The 21,687-nt window shown below is 29.8% G+C and overlaps 1 protein-coding gene across 1 annotated transcript in view; it reads right to left on the reverse strand.

Moving 5' to 3' along the window:
- Nucleotides 1–6,371: 6,371 nt before the first annotated feature.
- The window catches only part of LOC112688796 (discoidin domain-containing receptor 2-like), a 230,296-nt gene continuing 214,980 nt past the window's right edge, over nt 6,372–21,687 (reverse strand). The window contains exons 11-18 of the mRNA XM_025562160.1: nt 18,618–18,737; nt 16,591–17,040; nt 15,009–15,190; nt 14,747–14,902; nt 14,502–14,611; nt 13,737–13,922; nt 13,050–13,284; nt 6,372–7,719 (exon numbers count right to left, since the gene is read on the reverse strand). Of these exons, the coding sequence (XP_025417945.1) occupies nt 7,420–7,719; nt 13,050–13,284; nt 13,737–13,922; nt 14,502–14,611; nt 14,747–14,902; nt 15,009–15,190; nt 16,591–17,040; nt 18,618–18,737 (1,739 nt within the window). The 3' untranslated portion in view covers nt 6,372–7,419. The remainder of the gene's footprint in view (nt 7,720–13,049; nt 13,285–13,736; nt 13,923–14,501; nt 14,612–14,746; nt 14,903–15,008; nt 15,191–16,590; nt 17,041–18,617; nt 18,738–21,687) is intronic.

Here is a 21,687-nt window from a genome sequence, read left to right on the forward strand (position 1 = left end):
ATCGGTTGTATTTTATTGATTATATAATATGTGTACACGTACATAAAATTAAAGACAATTTTCACGTCTAGTGTGAAGAATAAAATGGGTTTGTCGAATAAAATAGAAGAAAATAAAATGTACGCGATTTAAAAAGTTTCCATACCAATTCGATAATAGCGAGTGACAGCATGTTTATATCGCCTAAGTTGAAGACGACTTGAGAAATGTTATATTCATATCATTGTATCCATTAAAAAAATGTGATTTTCATGGTCTAAGAAAATATATAAATATATATCACTGATACCTTTATATAATATTATACTAGTATGTTATTTCAACTTTGTATACGGGGAAACCAATTCGTGATATGTCTGTCAGAGGGAAAACTTTTTGACGTTGGCAGTTTTCACCGACACACATACACAGATATATATATATAATATATATATAAATAATGTTATAAGCAATCGCAAGTGGTTCTGAGAAGGGTCAAAAGTCCCGAGGATATAAAAAATTTAAAACCCGATGTGATAATGATAAATTTAAACATCAAGTTTCCAGTAAGTATAGTTTGAAGTTCTAAACGTTAATTTATTTGTCTGTGCATCAATAAATGTGACTGTTATTATGTTGGTATAGTAAGACGGTATACGTATAGTACAGTGGTTCCCAAACTTTTTTTTGTGCCCAATTTAGCTACGATTCCCTGACTGTAAATAAGATTAAAGACAGAAACAATAGAATATTTATTGATAACCGATTTTATTAATTTTAATAAAATTTAACCTAGTTATAAATTAATGTATTTTTAAACTTAAAAAATAGAAAAATAAAATTTATTGTTATTATGATTATAATTATTATAAGGTTAAAATGAGAATATCCGATTATACAATAGAAAATATTACATTATTTTCTATAAAGTTTTTACGAAAACAACAAAGGAAAAACAATTTTATACATTTTAAATTATTTGTTAAGAACTGTAGATGGTGGTACCCATAGGGCACCACGGTGAACAGTTTAGGAACTGCTGGTATAGTGTATATATATATATATATATAAATTAAACTTGTTTTCTAAACTTCTTGGAAAACTATTTCACATTTTATAATTATTTACGGTAAATATTAAAAACTGTAAACTATGCATATGAATATATTTTAACCATCGGCATACTGTATTGACCAAAAAAATAATTATATAGTTTATACCCATACTTGTTCATACGATCAATTATCTATTCGAATAACTTGTAATAAATTGTAATTCATCGAAACATGATTTATTAATATTGGTATATGTACTATTTTTATAATAATTAACTTGTATTTATTCTTAAAATTAGTAATTCAAATGAAAATGAAATCATTACCTTGTTACCGTTTCGGCCTTTAGTCGGCTTATTTTAGTACCTATCCGGTAGATGGAACCTGGTGCGATAACCTATTATCCAAGCGTTGTAGTAATCTTTCATTAATACCACAGAAACCATAGGTTTTATGTTTTTTTTTTTTTTTTTGATACATAAAAAATATTTTAAAGTAATTAACTTTATATTATAATAATTAATAAAACATATAGACAATAATTAAAAATATGGTACAATTCATCGTACGGCTTCGCGAACAGTTATCGGCGAAAAAAAAACTCATGTACAAAATATCCGACTTTTGCTATCCCCAAAGACCACTGTTGATATCCGCTTAAGCTGCAACTCATTTGCACACATTTACCTTTTTTGTAACTCATTTGCGCACAAAAACACAATTCGTGTGTGCATAATTTACGAACAATAGAAACCTTTTTTTCAGAGAAACTTAACCACGTATAAGATGTACATAACCAGCGTACCTCTCCAAGTTTTCGAATTTGTTATGACTGATGGTGAAAAATTATACTCTTACAATATTTTCTTTCAATCTTTATAAGACCTAACACTCTTTGTTTAATCATATTCTGGTTTTATAGGCTGGCGGGCTTAATGATGCTATTTGAGCTATTTAATTTATCACAACTTTAAATAAATCATTTTTATCACAGTTACAATCATTTTTACAACCAAATAATTAACATAATTCAATAAATAATATAATCAACAATAATTATAATAAATATCCAAGTCATTAAAAAAAAAAAAAATATATATATATATATAGTTTAAAATAAAGTACTTACATATTTATTATTCATTTGATACGCGCTTGCATTGAAAATGTTAAAATATCAATTTTTGTACGTTTTTGATCAGATTATTTTTTTTTGTATAGTTTTGTTTTTTAATATTTCTTTTCTACGGGTGTTTTTTTGTTTTTTATTTTTTATTTATTAAATTAATTTTTAAATTAATATTGACTTGAATTTCTATTAATACTTGAATAACTAATGAAATGTAAGGTGAAATCTAATGTAAAATTTAATGTGAAAACCGAACTTGGAGTATCGTTCAGTAATATCGTATCGGTGCGTTTGATGATCATATAAAATCATTTCAACAATTTTATTGGTACCGCAGCAGTGATAAAATTTTGAGACAAAAACCAAACCATCTAAATATTAAAATATTATGTATGTGTCACTTGCGTGTTTCGGCTTTAAATATATTTCAATAATAATTATTTACATAAGTAAAATATAACACCTATAATTTACTTCACGTGCATCATTTCAATTTTAATTATATTAGTAAATGAACTATAATATAATTGATGGAACAGATTACCAATCACAATCACTAGAGAATAACAATCTTTATGATAGTTTAAAAATCATATTATATAAACGATAGATATTATTAATCATGGTGTGTAGACATCGGACATTGTCCAAACAAAAATGTCTAAAATAAATATTGTATATTATGTATATTATGATATAAACATGAGAAATTTTTCGTGATATTGTGCGTGAGAAAATCGATTTATTATTATTTCGTAAATCTATCATGTATAATCTCGTAAGAGATAAAAAAAAATAAAAAAATATTTCCGACAAAAACGAATCTAATAATAATAACGACGGAGACGAATAATTTGTGAAAAACTTCAGTGATTTATGGGCAAAATGCGATTCTGTCTTTGTATTTTCTGAAAGAGCTGTTATATACATGTAAAAGTTATAATAATGCTATTTTTATGTGAACGATGTACCTATATATTACGATCACCGCCGCCGCCACCGCTGCCGTTTGTTTTCATCATAAAAGGTAGTCGAAAAAATCATTGTATATTTTCTATATTGTTATTAATGTAATAATTCGTCCTGAAATAATTCGAAAAAATTGCTTGAATGTAATCGGTATAGAAAAAAACACATCGAACGTATAGCGGTTACGACCTATTACTTTGGAAATTACATACGCGTGAAAATAATATAATTGAAATCTTATCGATAAAATTAAGACCACTTTCAAACGTATGATCATGGCATAATATTCCATCTGCAAAAAATTGTTTACCCCCATCGTGTCGCAGGTGATTACCAGCACCATGGTATACATGCGAGTGTTATTCTCACTTAAAAGATGTCGAAGCAATAATTGCGACAACTGGTGTGGTCACTGATGAGAAGAAACCCGTAAAACCCAATAGCGTTGTACTAACTCTTCCCATTACATCTAGCGGTGAGTTTTAAGTTTAAAAAAAAATCATTATTTGGTTTTTGGATCTCGTGATCTTAAATTTTGGATTTTACATATTTTCCTCGGCGTTTTTGTGCAAAATCAACACTTTTCATTTGTCTGACATATTACACAGATAACATATATAGTTATATGCTATATTATATTGTATTCAAACGGTGGGCGATGGTAAAATGTTTTGTCACAAATACCTCATAAAATATAATTTGTTTAGACGAACACTTGACAACGGCCACGGTGCCCTTTTTGTCATTTGCTGTTTACAGGAGCGGATCTAGGGGATAACAATAAAGAAAATCAGCCCTCCTCCTCCCGTTAAAAATATTCTTATAATTTAGGGCTTTTTAGACTTACTAGCCACGGTTTAAAATTTTTAAGTATATAATGACCTTAATTAATTAAAACATATTTTAAATTATGGCACATAACGTAGCTATATAACTTGATATGTAAGTTATTTAAATTACACAAATCACACTTTTACTCATATTATGATCTAAATGTATCGATGGAAAAATATCAATTCCGTTTTTCGGGCCTGCAGTTTTCTTTTTTTCATCTGAGATAACGTAGCATTATAATATGCGCATAGAAAAAACTTGCATTTGATAGCAAGTAACGCGGAAAAAAAATATTTTATTTTATATGTAACAATCTCTATGTTTAAAGCCGAATTTCCGTTGTTAGTTTTTATAATATTTTATTTTATAGACGGATAAAATGCTACATACTTTAATCGTATTCTTGCATTCCTTTAACACATTGGCAGTCAATATGAAAAGAATTCTTAACGGTAAACCATGGCTGTTGTTGTTGGTTTATTTTTCTAATTTTTAAAATTCTTAAGTTACCACTGGATAATAAACAGTTTATAGGCTATATTTATTCATTCAATATATAAAGAAATGTATTTCCTGAAAAAAATAAATAAATAAATACAAAAATATTTATAGCGTTTTTAAAGATAAAATACTATAAAATTATAATATAATATGCTAGAAATTATCTATATTTATAAAATAAGTACGAAACTTTTTGATACCTAATGTCATCAATTTATTTGATACATCCTTTGGTATTCCGGCAATGATTTTTTTGTACTAGATAACATTTTTCAAATCAGGATGAATAAGTAGGTACAGTAAAAACACTTGTTGATAAAGATACATACATATTTATTAAATAACATTTTTTTTTTTCAAAGACAGAGGAATGTTAATAATACTGATTTATTTTTCCTAAAGATAATTAAACAACAATATAGTCAATGAAAATACATTATACAAATACATTTAAATTTCATGTTCATATAATATATTATTCTTAAACATATATCATATATTATATTAAGTACTATCATTTTTTGTTTTGTTTTGTTTTTACAAAAAATTATTTAAATTAGTGATCAACATTGGTTGATACATAATATTTTATGTATACTATTGAAATTTTACATATTATTTAGGAAAACAATAGCTTTTAATAGTATGATTATCTGTTAGAGTTGCACGGAAATTTAAAGAAAACTGTTCATTTTTTGGCTTGAATGTAATAGAATATGTTTTAAATATGTGCTATTAAAAACTAGGATCTTATTATAAATAATATTTTTATTTTTTTTACAAAATGTTTTAGACCAAAAAGTATTAGAGATTGATTGTCTCTTAGCAACGTGGGCAATTTATTATACCCTCCATGTAATATTATTATTTACACATAATTTTATGCCACCCTTTGAAAAGTGCTATTTTATCATTTTCGTCATCATGTGACTGCGATCTAAATTAAATTACTTCGTAAATAAAAATAAAGGGGTAAAAATTAACATCGAGGAAAGAATTTTTTTGGAATGATCTAAGAAAAATGTGACTATACTATTTTTATGATATGCAAATTCAAAAAATATAATTATGTACATATCACACATGTCTTAAAATAAAAAGGAAATAAAAATGAGGATATTTTTAATTTATAACAAAAATTTAAGTACCCATGTATATACTTATAAATTATGTATATTATATATACTATGGGAGCACCATGTTTGCCATTTTTTCATGCAACGAACACATGGAAAACGAGGAAACACGGTGGTCCACAACCATACATGATGCATATCATGGTTACTTATTTGTAAATAATTTTAGATAAAATAAAAATGATATTGGCACCACTTTATTTCAAATTGCACGTTAAATTAATTTATATTCCATATAAATACGATTTATTGCATTTTACACGAGCTCAGCTAATCCATTTTTGAGCTTAATATATATTGAAATCATATATTTATTATTAATTTTAATTATGAATTAATAATTAAATCACAAAATTTAAAAATTACACTGGGATAGTAGTAGAGAAACTAGAAAATATATGTACAATATAAATAAATCAACGTAATGATGATTTGATCGAAAGCCAAAAAATCGAAACCACAATGAATTTAAAAAAAATAAGACGTTGGTAAACTTCTTAAAAATATTTTAAAACCAAATACCCCACAAATCATTGTGGTCATATTCATTAGGACTACTTGGAAAGACTTTGGAGTGAGTTTATGTCAAGTTCATGTATTATATCACTACTGTTAAAAAAATGTACGATATTTAATAATAAGTAATAGAAATAAAGTGGATAGAGCATAAATAAATAACGTATAATTTCAAATGCATATCCAACAATATTTTCAAATATTAATTCAATAAATATAAAGAATTTCATATAAAAATTATTTTGTAAATATTTAAACAAAAATAAAAATTAAATTAAATAAAAATAATATAATATATTTATACTCATAAGAAATGTTTACACTCATTTGCGCGTGCGTGTGTTTGTGTGTTCGATCGTTAATATTTTCGGATAATATCCTCAATCTTATACAAAAGTATTTACAAAGAAAATGAATTCAAAATTGTATACTTATATATATTTAAGTAAGAAGGTATACAAGTTTATGAGTCACAGAAGAAGTAGTTTTTAAATTAATTTTTTTTTCCTAGGAATAACTATTTACCAACTAGGTTTTATAAATCAATTTCCACGACTTTCGCTTCATTATAATACTCGTATATTAACACTTTTGGAAGACATAGTGTGTTAGACTGTTAGAATGTTGTGGTTAAGTTAGGTCTTTGTCATTATAGTAGATTTATGTTGGAAAATCTTCATCGGGAATCGTTTGGAAAATAAATCGATTTTTGAAAAAAATACATTGAATATCGTTCGATTATGAGCAACTTTGACCATAGGGGATATAAAATATGTTTTAGCGTATTTTTATTTGAAACTGTATTAAGTATATCATCAAAACAACATCACCTACACACGCAGTACGCACTATAACAGTTGCTGGTTAGGTTTGGTTAGGAACAAGTTGGAACAAATGAACTCGATCCCGTTTCAATTCACCATATAATACATCGGTCACTTGACGCGTATTAGGTGACCACCAATTACCGAGTTCGGACACCAAACATGGGCGGTGAATGGGATTAAATTACGCGTGATTAGTATATTAATGCAGTCTTATGAAATATTATAATGTAGTGTATTGTTATGCACTTATTTTCTGCGTTCATGAATATGAACATTAAGACATTAAGTATATATATATATATTTATGTAAATATATATACGATTATATTATATAGGTAACAAAATAGTCCTGGAAAGAGGGATCGATAGAAACCGGGATAGAAGGAACAGTGTATATTTATTTTTTTTCGGCTGCGTGTACACACTACTTACACATAATGACATAACCATTGTCCATATCATCATTGTCATCATTATATTACCGGGATGTAACCGAGATTTTTACGTTGCAGAAACAGATGTATTTCCGAGAACTTTGGCCTATCCGAGTCGCTGCGCTTCCAGCACTCGGCCATGATATCGTACATTTCGCGAGGACAGCTGGGTGGCGGTTCCACGTACCTGTGTTTGCTATTAGCCAGGTACATGTGGTTAGCGTTTTCCACCACCTGTTCGTTGGTCATCTCCGCCAGAGGCTGGTGACTGCAAAACATCAGTATCTCCCACAGAGTGACTGCGAATGACCAGACGTCGCTCTTTGACGTATACTTGCCCTAGAAAAAAAACCACGGCACACGAGTAAAAATTTGTATCTTTTCGCGGCGAAGACTACATTATAAAAATTATTATTACGGACGACAGCGTGTGATATTTTTAGGCAACGTTAAAATTCCGTCCGGAATAATAAATTCCTAATTCTTAAATTCCTACACTACTACTATATGTCTAATTGCATCGAAATATCAACGCCTTTGAAAGCTATACATTATTCGAACCCTTGGGTTGTCGGGTATTTTATTTAATGCATTACAGTTTATTATAGTATAACATCCGAAAAAAGTAGAGTGAAATCTTTATTATTTTTATGGAAATAAAATTTTTTTATTAAAAGTTTCGATTAAATTAGATTTTTAAAACTTTATGTAGTTAAAAAAAAAAAATCGATATCGAGAAGAATTTTGTTAATACATGTGTATATATATATTTTTATATTATAGGTATAGTATTAGTTTCCGATTAAAATGTGAGAACAATATAAATAGACTATAATAATAAAAAAAATTTAATTCAATTTTTAATATGTAACTACAATAAATTTAATATAAAATCGAAAGAAAGCTGAAAATGCTAAATATATTTTATTATTTTTCTAACTTTTTGAATAATATTTTGCACAGACTATTTATTTATTATTTACTAGCTGAAATACCCATCGTTGCCGGGTTTAAGTATATGAATGTATGTAACCTGCCAAGATTAAATTTTGTTAAATCTATTGAAATTTAAATTAATTAAGATTTTTGAAATAATATTTTATACATATTAATTTAGTTTTTAAGATAATGATTATTATCATAACCTATTCGATAAGTTATAGCTTACAACTACCTGAACCTCTCTACAGTTTGGTATTCTGTTGAATACAAATAGCATCTCACTTCTCCGAATATTTTACTTTTTGTCAATAAGTTCATGGTCTTTTTGAATTATAACCGAAACACTCTTGCAATTATATCATGTCGATCATATGGTCTTTGACCGGGAAGTAAGAGCTCTTTTATCTCGTCCTAGCGAGGATTACATGTAAAAGTAATAAAAAGGTCAGGACGACCGTAATGTCTAACGTAGGTCATAGCATCTTGTGTTCTTTCGTGCATGTACCTTGGCCCACCAGTAAAAGTTGACAGGAGTATAACCATTTGGCCTAACTGATTAGCTTCTATGTCTCGTCGTCCAATCGCATCTTTTAAATGAATATAACTATCTGCACGCAATTTGGCTTGGTTGCTTTTGATGTAATTTAGTCTTTCAATTTCAATTTTGGCGTATTCATCTACCAAATATTGACTGAAAAGAGAACGATAATTAACTAAATAGTTGTCTTCCCCTTCTCTGACCATTATTCTATATGAGTAAAAACTTGATGCAGAGACAATTTTTTTAAGCGGTAACTTGGTTTTTGGATCGCGTTGTGGTATATTGATTGCATACCCATCATCCCCCCCCAACAAAACATTAAAGGATACTGCAGTGCGTCGTATGCTCGATGTATCTCACTGATACGGTGAAGTGAGTTACTTCGGTTTTCGAGGATGATGTCTCTTCGATCAAACTGCTGATCTACTAACACTAAAGTAACTTCATTTGCCGTTGGTACATTGTACCTGCCTCTATATTCTTCTGGTGGTTTTTTATCTGCATGTATTACAACTTTAAATGACTCTGAAGGAGGTATTTTATCGATGGTAAATTGTAATGATCAATTGTAAATTATGCGGTGGCATGCCTAGTAAATCCAATGAGTTTAAAAACTCTGTTGGATAATTTACAACTTCAGTAGCATCGCAAACTGTATCTAGATTTGTATGACACCAAGTTTTCTGGTAACAAATTTTGTATCTTGAGATTCAATTCGTTGACCTCCACATTTTTTGCTACTAAAATTGCTCTTTCTGCCAGCCACTCATGATTTGTGTATGGTCTGTGTACACTGGGACATATTTGGTCAATGAGAGCATCTTGCGAATAAATGATTGTGCAGAAATCGTTCGGTAATTTCATACATCCCGTTTCATCTGTAGTAACTTTCCCATCTCCAATATCTAACAATTGTTTTGAGAATCTTTTGCACGCAGCTTTTTTTGATTGAATCGAAATCGAAGTATCGAAATCGTTCGTTATCTATTTCGACTATGAATTGTTGACAAAGCTTATGCATCGTAAAATAACTTAGTCCTGATCGCGTCTAATCATCAACCGATATGCATAATAATTTATTGAACTAACATTCTTATTTGTTTTGGCACCTGTTGTGGGATCTTTTTGTTTAATATTTATGCAATACCCGTCATTTACTACCAAAAATAAAATTAATAGTTTTTAAATAGTTTTTAATAGTTTTTAATAATTTTTTAATAGTTTTATTTAATATAATTCATTTTTAATAGCGCAGTTATCGACCTGGTCAAAAAATATTAAACCAATTTCAACCCTTTAAATTCAAAATTTCGAAAAATTCTTTCTTATCGCACGTCTACATCATAATAGCTATCTGTATGCCAAATTTCAGCCAGATCCGTCTAATGGTTTGAGCTGTGCGTTGATAGCAGTCAATCAGCTTACTGTTTTATATATACAGAAGATTATTATTTATTAAGAACTGATATTTAGAAAGTCATAATAGTTATCAAGTAACCAGTAGCTACTTATTGACAGTAAGTTTTTTTTTATTATTTTAGAAGAAATTATATTCGAAAATATAAATCGTTTCTCAATTATACATATGTATCTAATATGTAACGTACTCTAAAATAGTTATGTCGCTATGGATTAACATTACACAAATTCTGCAAAGAAAAATGTAAAAATAATTTAGATTCTATCACTATTAAATTATGGTTTATTTTTTTTTTAATTTGCTTTTATTCGCACATTACAGTAAAAGAATTTATGGTTATTATGTATATTTTATAATATGTATTAATTATGTAAATTATGTTTTGATATGAACATAGTATTCTAATGATCCGATAAAATAATTTAAACGACAGCAAAAATAAATACAATAATTTATAAATATTGAATTAAAATATAGTGGAAACATTATTTAAAAATTAAAATTAATTTAAAGATTGATTATTCAAAAATTATATTTTTGATACTAGAATTTTCCAACAATTATTAAGCGCAGGATTACTAAAGATAATTGTGTTTTTAATTTATATGAATAGAACCTAAGTAATTTAAATACCGATCAAAATCAGATAGCATTTAATTATGTAACGAGTATTTCAAAATATGTACCGTTGAATATTTTCCACGAGCTATGGTAATTGAGCCATTATAAGAGATACATTTTCAAAGTTATATTCTCCGAATTATATATGAACTTTTCGAGTTTTCATTGAAATAATTACGTTTTCTATGTACACGAGTATTAATTAATATATTAAGCAGTAACCAAAACCACATGTTCGTGTGATACCGTTTAGATATTTACGTAGTAACGTGTATTTTGCATAAAGGGTTCTTACATTCTTCTTACATTAATACACATATGTATGTGTGTATTTGTCTGGATTGAAGATTTCTCAAGTGAAAATAAATGTAAGTCTTTTTATGCGGAAATATGGCATAGTTTATGATAATTTAAAAGGACGAGCGGAGTATAAAACAAAGTAAATTACACAAGAAGTTGAATTATTTAGTTTTTGTATATACGTGGTACGTACTATGGCTAGTAAATAATATGCGTGCAATAGTATTCATAAATAAATGTAGGTACATATCTACATGTTTTTTCGTTCCATAACCATATTCTAAGCATGGGCGTTCTCACGGGTGGTGGGGGGGATATTGGGGATGGATCCCCCCCATGACCTTTTTTTTTAGGTGAAATGGATTTTCACGATTAACTGATAAGAAAATTAAATAAATGAATAATATGCAATTATTGGTGTACAGATAACAGATAACAGATTACAGACCACGGTTACCGTAATCTAATATTATATTGTGATTATATTGATATTTGATATAAACAATAAATAATTAGTCTCACGATACCGTTGATTATACAAGTGATAACATATTTACCAGTGTTTATCAATTGATTTTAGCGATTTGCATAATGTATTGATTTGCATACTGACTTGTAATTTAATTTTTGTTCAAAATAAAACGAAATATTTCAAGCACTATATTAAATTTTTTTCCAAAAAAAAAGTAAGGAAAAATATTGACAAAGAATTTAAACTAATGTTTAAAGGTAAATATATAATTAAATTAAAAATTAAAAAATGTTAATTTTAATTTTTAAATTTAATTAGAAAATGGCTTTAATTTTGGACATCAACATTTCTGTAAAAAAGATTAAACAAACGTCAACAGAATCGTCCAAATCCATTTCCAGGTGTTAATTCAATGAATCCTGAAGACTACTATAAAATTACCATAGCAATACCTTGTATAGATTCTTTTATAATTAATTTAAAAGAAAGATTTCTCAGTCATAAGAATATTTTTGAAGGTCAGTTTCAACCCATTTTAAATTTCATTTTTATATAAAAATATATTATATACTAAATATGTTGTTCAGGTTTTCAGTGCTTATTTTCCGATGAAATTGAATATGATTCATTTGAAGAACTTGTAAAATTTTATCTGGACTCAGACATTCAGATAGTAATTGCTGAATTAAGAATATGGCAGTCAAAACTGAAAGCAGATAATAAAAATCCTAAGGCAGCCATAGATGCTTTACGTCTATGTAGACAATCAATTTTCCCAAATATCCATCAACTGTTAAAAATATTATGTACTATACCAGTATCTACATCTACTCCCGAGAAATCATTTTCATGTATGAAACGATTAAAAACATATTTAAGAAACTCAATGACTGAAGTAAGAAAAACATATTTTATTAATATTATAACTAGTTTATACTTTATATCATATTTTTCATAATTTGATGTCATTCTTAGAATCGTCTTAACGGCTTAACATTGTTGGCCGTCCATAGAGAAATCCCAATTGATGCTAAAGAAGTTCTTGATGTGATGTCTCAAAAATCAAGAAAACTTGATATCATTTTGTAAATTTAAAATTAATAAAACATAATATTAATAAAAAATATTATAATTAATATTAATTAAAAATAAAATATTGTCTAATTTAATGTATGTTGTTTTTATTTAAAAATAAGGGGGTATGGGGGCTTGGCCCCCACGGCTCACCTTTGAATAAATATTCATATCCCCCTCCAATAAAAATTCCTGAGAACGCCTCTGATTCTAAGTGTATTTCAGTATTAATATTTTATCATTTTGATTTTGAGGATTTACAATAGAAACACTTATACTATATTTAAACAATTACTCACCAGTAGTAAACTCTCCCATGACATCCATCTAATTGGTAGTCTGGATTTGGTATCGCTAATGTAATAATCTGAGTCATATTGACTACAGTATAACGCGTGATCGGAAATCTTTAACGAATAGTTTTTGCCTACTAAGCAATTTCTTGCAGCCAAATCCCTGTGAACGATTCCTTTACCTTCTAAATGTTTCATGCCTGATGCAATCTGAGTAGCAAAGTACAGCAAGCAACCATAACTACAAGAAAAAAAAAAGAAAAAAGTTATTTGTGATTGTAACAACGTCATAAGCATTGTTGTTTTGAGCAATTACGATAAAAGAACCGTGCAGATAAAATCATTGGCGATTATATCAGCGAATTAGGTGAAAAAAAAGGTCAATTTCTCTTATAAATTTTTGATTAATAATTTATGTATTTTAAATATAATTAATATTAATATTAAACGAACTCGTACTAATGAGATAGCACTAAAAAATTACATATAAATTTATTAGTTATTTTTGTTCAAGTGTAATTGGCCCTTTTCAACAAGTAAATAATACATAGTAACGTTATAAGTAAAAAGGCTTATAATTATCCGTTTAAAACAACGTATTTTACGTTTGTTATTAATTTGAATTAGGGTAACACTCGATTTGAAATTTAGGTCAATCTAGTGAATAAATGTATATAATATAAATGTTCTTACTTGATTGTCGGATGAGCTTCCGTGGATTCAGTGGTTTGTAACTTTAGAAAACTCGGTAAGTCACCAAATTCGCAATATTCCTGTATAATACATAAAGGCTCGTCTGGACTACAGACACCCACGATTCGTGCCAAATTGGGATCCCGAACTGTGTATAAATACTTGGTCTCTCTTATTACCTCTTGTCTGAAAAACATGAGATATTCGTTGATCAGGGTCACGATTTAAAACGGTGTCTATAAAATGATTCAATAATTTATAATAATTTTCCTATCTTTCTATCTCTGTTTCTGTAATGAATGTGAAAAATACAAAGTAGACAGGTAAATCTTACACATGACGTATGATAAGACAAAATATGTCATTGGCTTTACCGTCCGGAATGAAATATTATTATTTTGTCAATACTCTTTTCATTGGTGGGTATGTAAGCGAAGTACATACAAAAAAAAATAACAGTACACTTTTTGTTCGCATTGTATGTGGAGGCGCACGCCTGAGAGTGTTTTAAGCATTTATAAATAGGACACGTTTTTTTGGTGCACGCGCATAACATTCAAGGCAGAAAATTGATTTTCGATTCCTGCGCAGGTTGAAAAAATCAGATCTGAGATAAAGGAAAAAACGAAGATAAGTAAAATGAGAGAAAAAAAGAGAACTTTATGTTCGCAAACGAAAATTGTAGTGACGTATTATGAGCGTATAATATAATATATATAACATAATATATATATATATATTTATGTATGTATTTTTTTCACTCACTTGTTTTGTTCGCCGCAGCCGCGCCGAAGCGATTTGACGATCACTTGTCTTTTGTGGAACGTAGACGTGGCATTGTATTCGGGTATCCCATCCGTTTCGCATAAGTGGATCTATATGAAATTGACAGTTGTTTATTAAATATCATCGTACATTCCAATCACGTTTCGCACGTTTCACAGTAAGTTCTGCATCGTGTGCTCCGTGAGATGGGTACAAGGGAAATGGATGGGCTGCACAACACTCACCATTCCGAAATTGCCTTCACCCAGTTTTTCAATCACTCGCAGCCTGTTCCGAGATATCTCGTACAGTGACGTTTGGCTGCATTCTTCCTGTTTGTCTTCCGGCAGCTTCATGCACGTGAATTTACCCGGTGTGAAATGCTGCTCTTTGCGTTCCGTCTAAACAAAGAAAACGTTTCGTTATGTACGAAAATATTGTGTTATAACATGAAAATAATTTTATTTATATAAAAAAAAAGTATTAATGTGTTTCATTGTAACGCACTTTGATTATGTCGATAGCCGCGTAATAGTTGTGCAGGTTGGCTGGCAGTGATTTGTTCAGCTGTTCGGACTGCAAAAGTGGCGGTGGTCTAGTACTGGGTGGGGGTGGTGGGTTCAGAGTGTACATAGACGGGGAGGAGTACTTGACTTCATCCTGCCCGAAACTACCGACACTTGTAAAGTCTAGATAACAGAATGCATAAACAGCGGTTGGTACCAATTATCACAGAAAAATAAACGTATATTTTGTAAAATTGTAGTGGACGTGAAAGGAAAAAATAAATAGTAGAAACCACAGTATGAGCTAAGTCAATAGTAATCGTATTAGTGACAGGAATCCAGTTAAATATATCTGATAAAATACGTTCGTGGTCTTAAAATATAAGTTAGTTAGGGATGTTTCCTATCATCTCCAGCAGGACTCGACCCATTAGAGTGGATGTATTTTAGTCAAGTCATTATTTTAAATAAGTGCTTCTGGTCAAACTTTATCGAAGACATAAAAAAACACCTGTTACAGTTGATGAACTTCTTGAAACAGTGAAAGTTTGACTCGTGTATTTTAGTATACTAATATAATAGCGGATAAAATTAACGCTTAAAGTCCTATATAAGTATGTATGCGTTAATTACTCATATTTATTATCTTATGGTCTAAGAAGAGCTTTATATTTGATTTGATATCTTGTAAAAAATTACGCTCGTACGCACGTTCGTATACTGACAGTTGTATGGAACATAAGGGTATTCTTGTGGCAGCTGTTTCTGAGTTTTTTACGAGGAGGGTGGTAGTTCTGAATTTAACGGTCGATTAGTCGGCATATGTCGGCAAGGCATCCACCTAAACTTCGTTCCGGGGTTCACCTAAGCTAAAGGAGTAATTATTTTTAAATTTTCACTAAAAAGGAAAAATAGAAATGAATTCGTTTCACGTTAAAAATATTTTGAAGCCGCATCTTGTTATTAGATTGTATTCAATATACTGTTAATTTAATACGTCTATAAAGCAATTAAAATTAAAATATAACTGGTTATCACTAACAAAAATTAAGGCTCACTGGTAGTGACTGTCGCTTGAATATTTTACTTTTTAATCGTTCATCAAAGGAAGTGAATTTATATTTCTCATGTTTTGAAAAAAAACAAAAGACATAATGTTATAAAACGCGATCATATACATTTTTAGGCTAACGCATAGGTTTCCAAAGTGTGCGCCGCGGCGCCCTAGTACGCCACGATGTATGTATAAGGGCGCCGCGCCGTCATGAAATAATATCGGGTCTAACATTTTTCTTATGATTAGTCATGCTATGACTTAAAGAAGGGCGCCTTGAAAAAACCTTGGATCAAAAAGGGCGCCTTAAGTCGAAAAAGTTTGGGAAGCACTGGGCTAACGTATTAGTTTAATCATCTAGGTGGATAAGAATAGGATAAGAAAAGATAAATTGGGCATAAGACAATTTGTATATGCATCTAGTGTAAGTATGATTGGGTGGTAGCAAGAAGGGACAGTTCAAAGAAAAACTTAAATTTGACGGTTTTAAAGTTTAACAAACAAACACAATTCATTGCACTACACTTACCCGTGTATTCGCTACTTTTACTGGTGGTCAACGCTGACACGTCTTTCTTAAACAGAAACGTGGTGGGCACGTAGTCGTGGTTTTTGACTGACGGCAGTCGCTTGTAAGGCTCGTGGTACACCGAAGAGTTGTCACTGTCCTCGGACTCGTGGCCGACGTGACCACCGCCAACACCACCACCACTAACTCCGCCACCGATAATGCCACCTGAGCGGCCGTATAGTGATGACGATCCTACGGCGGCCTTGGACATATTCAAATGCTTCATGTTGATCGACTGCTGTTTGGGTGCTCCTAGCGTGGCTTGTTTAAACTGGAGCAGTGCAACTTTTTGTCGACCACGTTTTAGCGCTAGACCAACCACTACACCAGCCACCAGCAGCACGGTCATGGCCAGCGATCCGGTCACTAGGCCAACGTACGTTTGTGTGCTGTTACCAGGACTAGGTCCTGAAAAACGTCATTTTTCATTTTCGAGTGTTATTAATTTTTACCGTTAAAAAAAAAAAATAATATATATATATTTTGTTAACGTCATACACGCTGATATTTTGGATTCAAATAGAACATAAAAAGCACCTATCTTTGATGTTTGATGTCGATAGTACTTCGTACGTTAATAATTTATGTTATAAATATCAAATTCATAAAAAAAATACATTGAAGTTTTAAAGTTTTTCAAATCAAACAAGTTTTTCAACAAATTTTATTATACTTTAACATAAACCAAAATGCAAGTATAAATAAACATATACCAGCTTAGTATATTTTAGGTAAATAAAATATATGAATAAAAAAAATAATGAAAACTAATAAAGCGTGTGTATATGCAATATTAAAACGAAAACGACATTTCAAAACGTTTTATATTAGAAAGAATAAGTACATGTTTCTCTATTATTAGTGGGTATCTCTTGTATAATATTCTTAACTCTAAGTTTGTCTACTCCATAGATGTTTGTTTTTTCATAACAGTGCAAAACTACCTTTATCAATATTATATAAAAAAAAAAAAAAATCACATTTCTGACACAGAATATAATATATTTCATAATCGTTTATTTTAAGAAAGAAAATGTTTATTTAATTAATTTATACAAAACCATAAATACAAAGGGAGTTCTAAGTTAGAACTTCTAACAGACTAATAAAGATAAAGTCGTTACAATATAAACGTAATACGATATCAGAAGCTGATATTCTTAATCAATAAAATGTACAACTTCATCTAATAAAATATTTGAAAACTTCTGTTGTTCGAAGATTTTCAATGTTGGGTGATGTCTGTAAAGAATGGTATCACTGTTATTATTCGAACATAATATTATTGTCGAAATTATTTCGAAGTAAATTATGTGTTTATAATTGTAAATAGAAATAAGGAAAACTATACACTCTACAACTATGAACCATAAATTCCTGTTTGTAAACATAATTTATGATTCCAAAGCAAATTAAAGCCAATAATTAACATATACACGGCTCGTTCAAATCCAATATGTTCAAACTGACATTACCATAACAGTGGGTATGTCTGAGCAATACGCAATAAATATTATTCTGGCTTTCATATGAAATATAGTCGATATACAAAATAATAATTGACTATTTAATTATTGTCAACAATTCTTACATAATATTTTATACCTTTAAAATTTTTAGGCTACAAATATTGGTAAATTATATTTACATATAATCAACAACAGTAAAATGGTAATTCTGTCAACAAAAAACTTTGACAGAAGCAATGATAAATAAAAAATTTAATAGTATTATGATTTATAACTAAATATTATACCATTAAGTATCCCATAAAAAGTGATTTGCGGAAATCTGCTATGTAAGAGTACTATAATATCGACTACAATAACACAATGTCAAATACGCTACGCGATCAATAGTTAGTAATTGCGTAGAATCTTACTCGAGTGATTTATTTTGGACGTTAATACACCTTCAGTTAAATGTCACACGGCACTTTCAATCGAACATCTAATTGTGTATACCTATAAAATATAATATAGTACCTGTGGTGACTTCTTTCCTTGCATGCGTTGTATCGCCACTCTGGCGGAGTTCGTATCCAGTTTCCTTTTGTGTGTAATATTGTGATAACAATCTCTCGGTTATATTAGCGGCCACCAATTCTGTAAACAGCCAATGAATTTAAACGTTAACATTTCATCCATTCTATGGGTTATAAATATTCCTTGTATCCATAACTGCAGGTTAATGAATACGTAGGTACCACAGTCTAGTTTACATATATTACGGTTTATGTTTCACATTAGACTTCAGTGTACCACGGTAAATTTTAATGTCGAGTTTCCCATGGTCATTGTTCAGAAGGACGAGAATTCATGTTTTAATGGAATGTACTCATTAAAGGAGCTTCGGGGCTTAAAAGCGCGCTTGCTATTTGCGCACAAAACACAAACGCACCTGGTCTCGAAACATAAATTTCAAGTTCCGTTATGTGGATAAAAAAAAAATAATAATAATAATAAGAAAAAACTTTTAAGCCTCCCATTTTGAAATGGTATTGACTAATGGATGTCTTAATTAACGCCAAATGTTTCAGTTACTATGGTGGAAACAAGGGACGTAAATAGAGGAGAGTGAAAAGTTTTCAGACGGTAACAACTTTTTTTTTTTTTAAGTCGAATAACGTTTTTGCTCAACTCCATAAATGTCAATGGTCAATATTGATGATGTTTTTGTTCACTTAAGGTTTTGCGGTATATGACTGATTGACGTAAAGTTTGAAATAAAAGTTGCTGTTTTATTTTTAAAATATAAAACTATTAGCGGCCGCCACTTAATACGTTTTACCTTGCACTCAAAAGTCTAAATTGAATTTAAGGCATCCGACCATTAGTTTTGCTATGGTATTAAATAAAGTTGATATGTTTTCAGAAGAACAAAGGCAATGAAAAGATGGCTTATTATAATAAAAAATAATAGTGATAAAAAATGTAGGTATTATTTTGTATAAAATTTATATTATTAAGAAAATTTTTAGTACATAAGTAATGGAAGTTAAATAATAATTTATTTATATTATGTTTATAATTTGGTATATACAATAAAAATTATGTGTTCATAATTTCGAAAATGTGAAGAATACGTTGTAATTTTGGAGCCACAAAAGATTCGATAACAATTGATTAAAATTGCAAACAAATACTTTTTAGTTTTTTAGTTTTATTAATTTAAATGCAGGATAGACCTGCAGTTAAAAATAAATTAATGATTTCAAAAGTATTGGTGAAAGTATTTTTTGATAGAAAACTAGTTTCCGTGGCTATAAATATATCTCTTTAAAAATTAATTCTATACAATTTTATTTGCTGGGTATTATTAAATTTGAAATTAAAAACGTTGGTGTATAGTGGTTTAATATACGAGTAGATGCAAATAGATCAAGAGGGTAATATCGTACTGCGTATATGGAATTAGAAATGTTTTAACGTATAGAAATGACTGATGCAACCAAAGTTTTGTGGCTTTTGTTGTAATTCATACGCAGCTGTTTTAAATTTAAAGGTAATGTCTGAAATCGCAACATTACATGAATTGAACTCGGCTTTATCGTCTTTTTTCCGAAGACATTAGATTTTGATAAGAAACGATCATATTATGCAACAAACATATAGTATTATATATAAATATATATATTTCATGTAACGAAGACAAAAAATCCTTTTGTACGTTTTAGGAATATAACGAGAACTGAACTAAATGAATTACTCGTATAAACAGCGAATATGCAACACATGATCTTTAAATGCCCTCCAGAAATAATTACACCGTTTAACATGTATTGTGATGATATTTTATACAGCCTCTGGGCATGGCTGCAGGTCTAAAGGTTAGGTTAGGTTAATATAGTTAGCATATTAACTGTATCAATTTCTGATTGACCGCATACGAGTGAATGAGATTTGGCACGGGTAAAGGTAAACGATAATTATGGAAACAGTAGAAAAAATGAAATTTAACGTACAAGCGTTGTTCGGAGCGTCGCGTCATTCTTAATGTTAAATGGTGTATGTTTTGATGCGGAAAAGGTCTAATAATTATTTTGAATCGGTGAAATTATTATATACTATAGATTCGATTAGGATTTTTCTTACATACGTATAAACATCAGATTCTGCGGATTGGCAGCGTATCATTTTAGATGTACGTTTTTCAATGTGCATTGATTCAGCAAAGTCCTTTGAAATTGGATTCCTTTAGGACTACATAAAAACCCACTATGATGGCTGTGAAGAATTTCTATTCATCGAAGGGTTTTCTGGGCTTTTGTGTTCTGACGTGGTGGTCATGTAATAGAAAAGTTCATTTTGAATAATATTCAACTACGGTAAGAATTTCGGGTGTACAAAAACTGTACCTTTAACGTTCGGTTTTTGTTAAAATGAATTAATTATTTCAAAACAAGGTTTTACAAAAACGTTTATTATACGAGGATAAAGACGTAAGTGTGCGTATTTTGCAGTATTTATTTTGTGTATAATATTTACTTATGTGTGAGTCAAAAGACTGCGATTAATTAATATAAACAACCCTGGCGCTAGAGGTATTCTAAAGCCGGTCCCACACGATTCGTGTACTCGGCGAATAATCGTCAATCGTGATGCTTTACAAGTCGTGTAGGAGGTGTTTAATCGTCAAGTAAGACGATTATTTTTACTCGCCGAGTCACTCGCGGTTTCCCGTCGATGTCGGATACAACACCAGTGACTCGTGCTGATAAGAAATTTAATTTTGGATTTTCTCCCAAAATAGACTATTATTTATTGTTAATATCACACGAGTTTATAACACGAGTCGTGTAAGAACATTGGCGATGACGAGAGCAAAGTATATACAATTGACGAACAATCGGAGAGCACACGTGACGTGTAGGAGCAGAATAATTACAAACATCGTACATCGTACAAACTTGGCAAGTACACTCGCCGAGTATACGCTCGCAAAGTACACGAGTCATGTGGGACCAGCTTAACATTTTTAAATACGGTTCAAACATTTAATTTAAAATCGATTGTTTATGATAACGTGAGACTAATTCACATTTTTATTTCGAAT

The sequence above is a fragment of the Sipha flava genome, unplaced genomic scaffold (genome assembly GCF_003268045.1).
Source record: "Sipha flava isolate LNK unplaced genomic scaffold, YSA_version1 40_pilon_pilon, whole genome shotgun sequence".
Taxonomy (NCBI): Eukaryota; Metazoa; Arthropoda; class Insecta; order Hemiptera; family Aphididae; genus Sipha; species Sipha flava.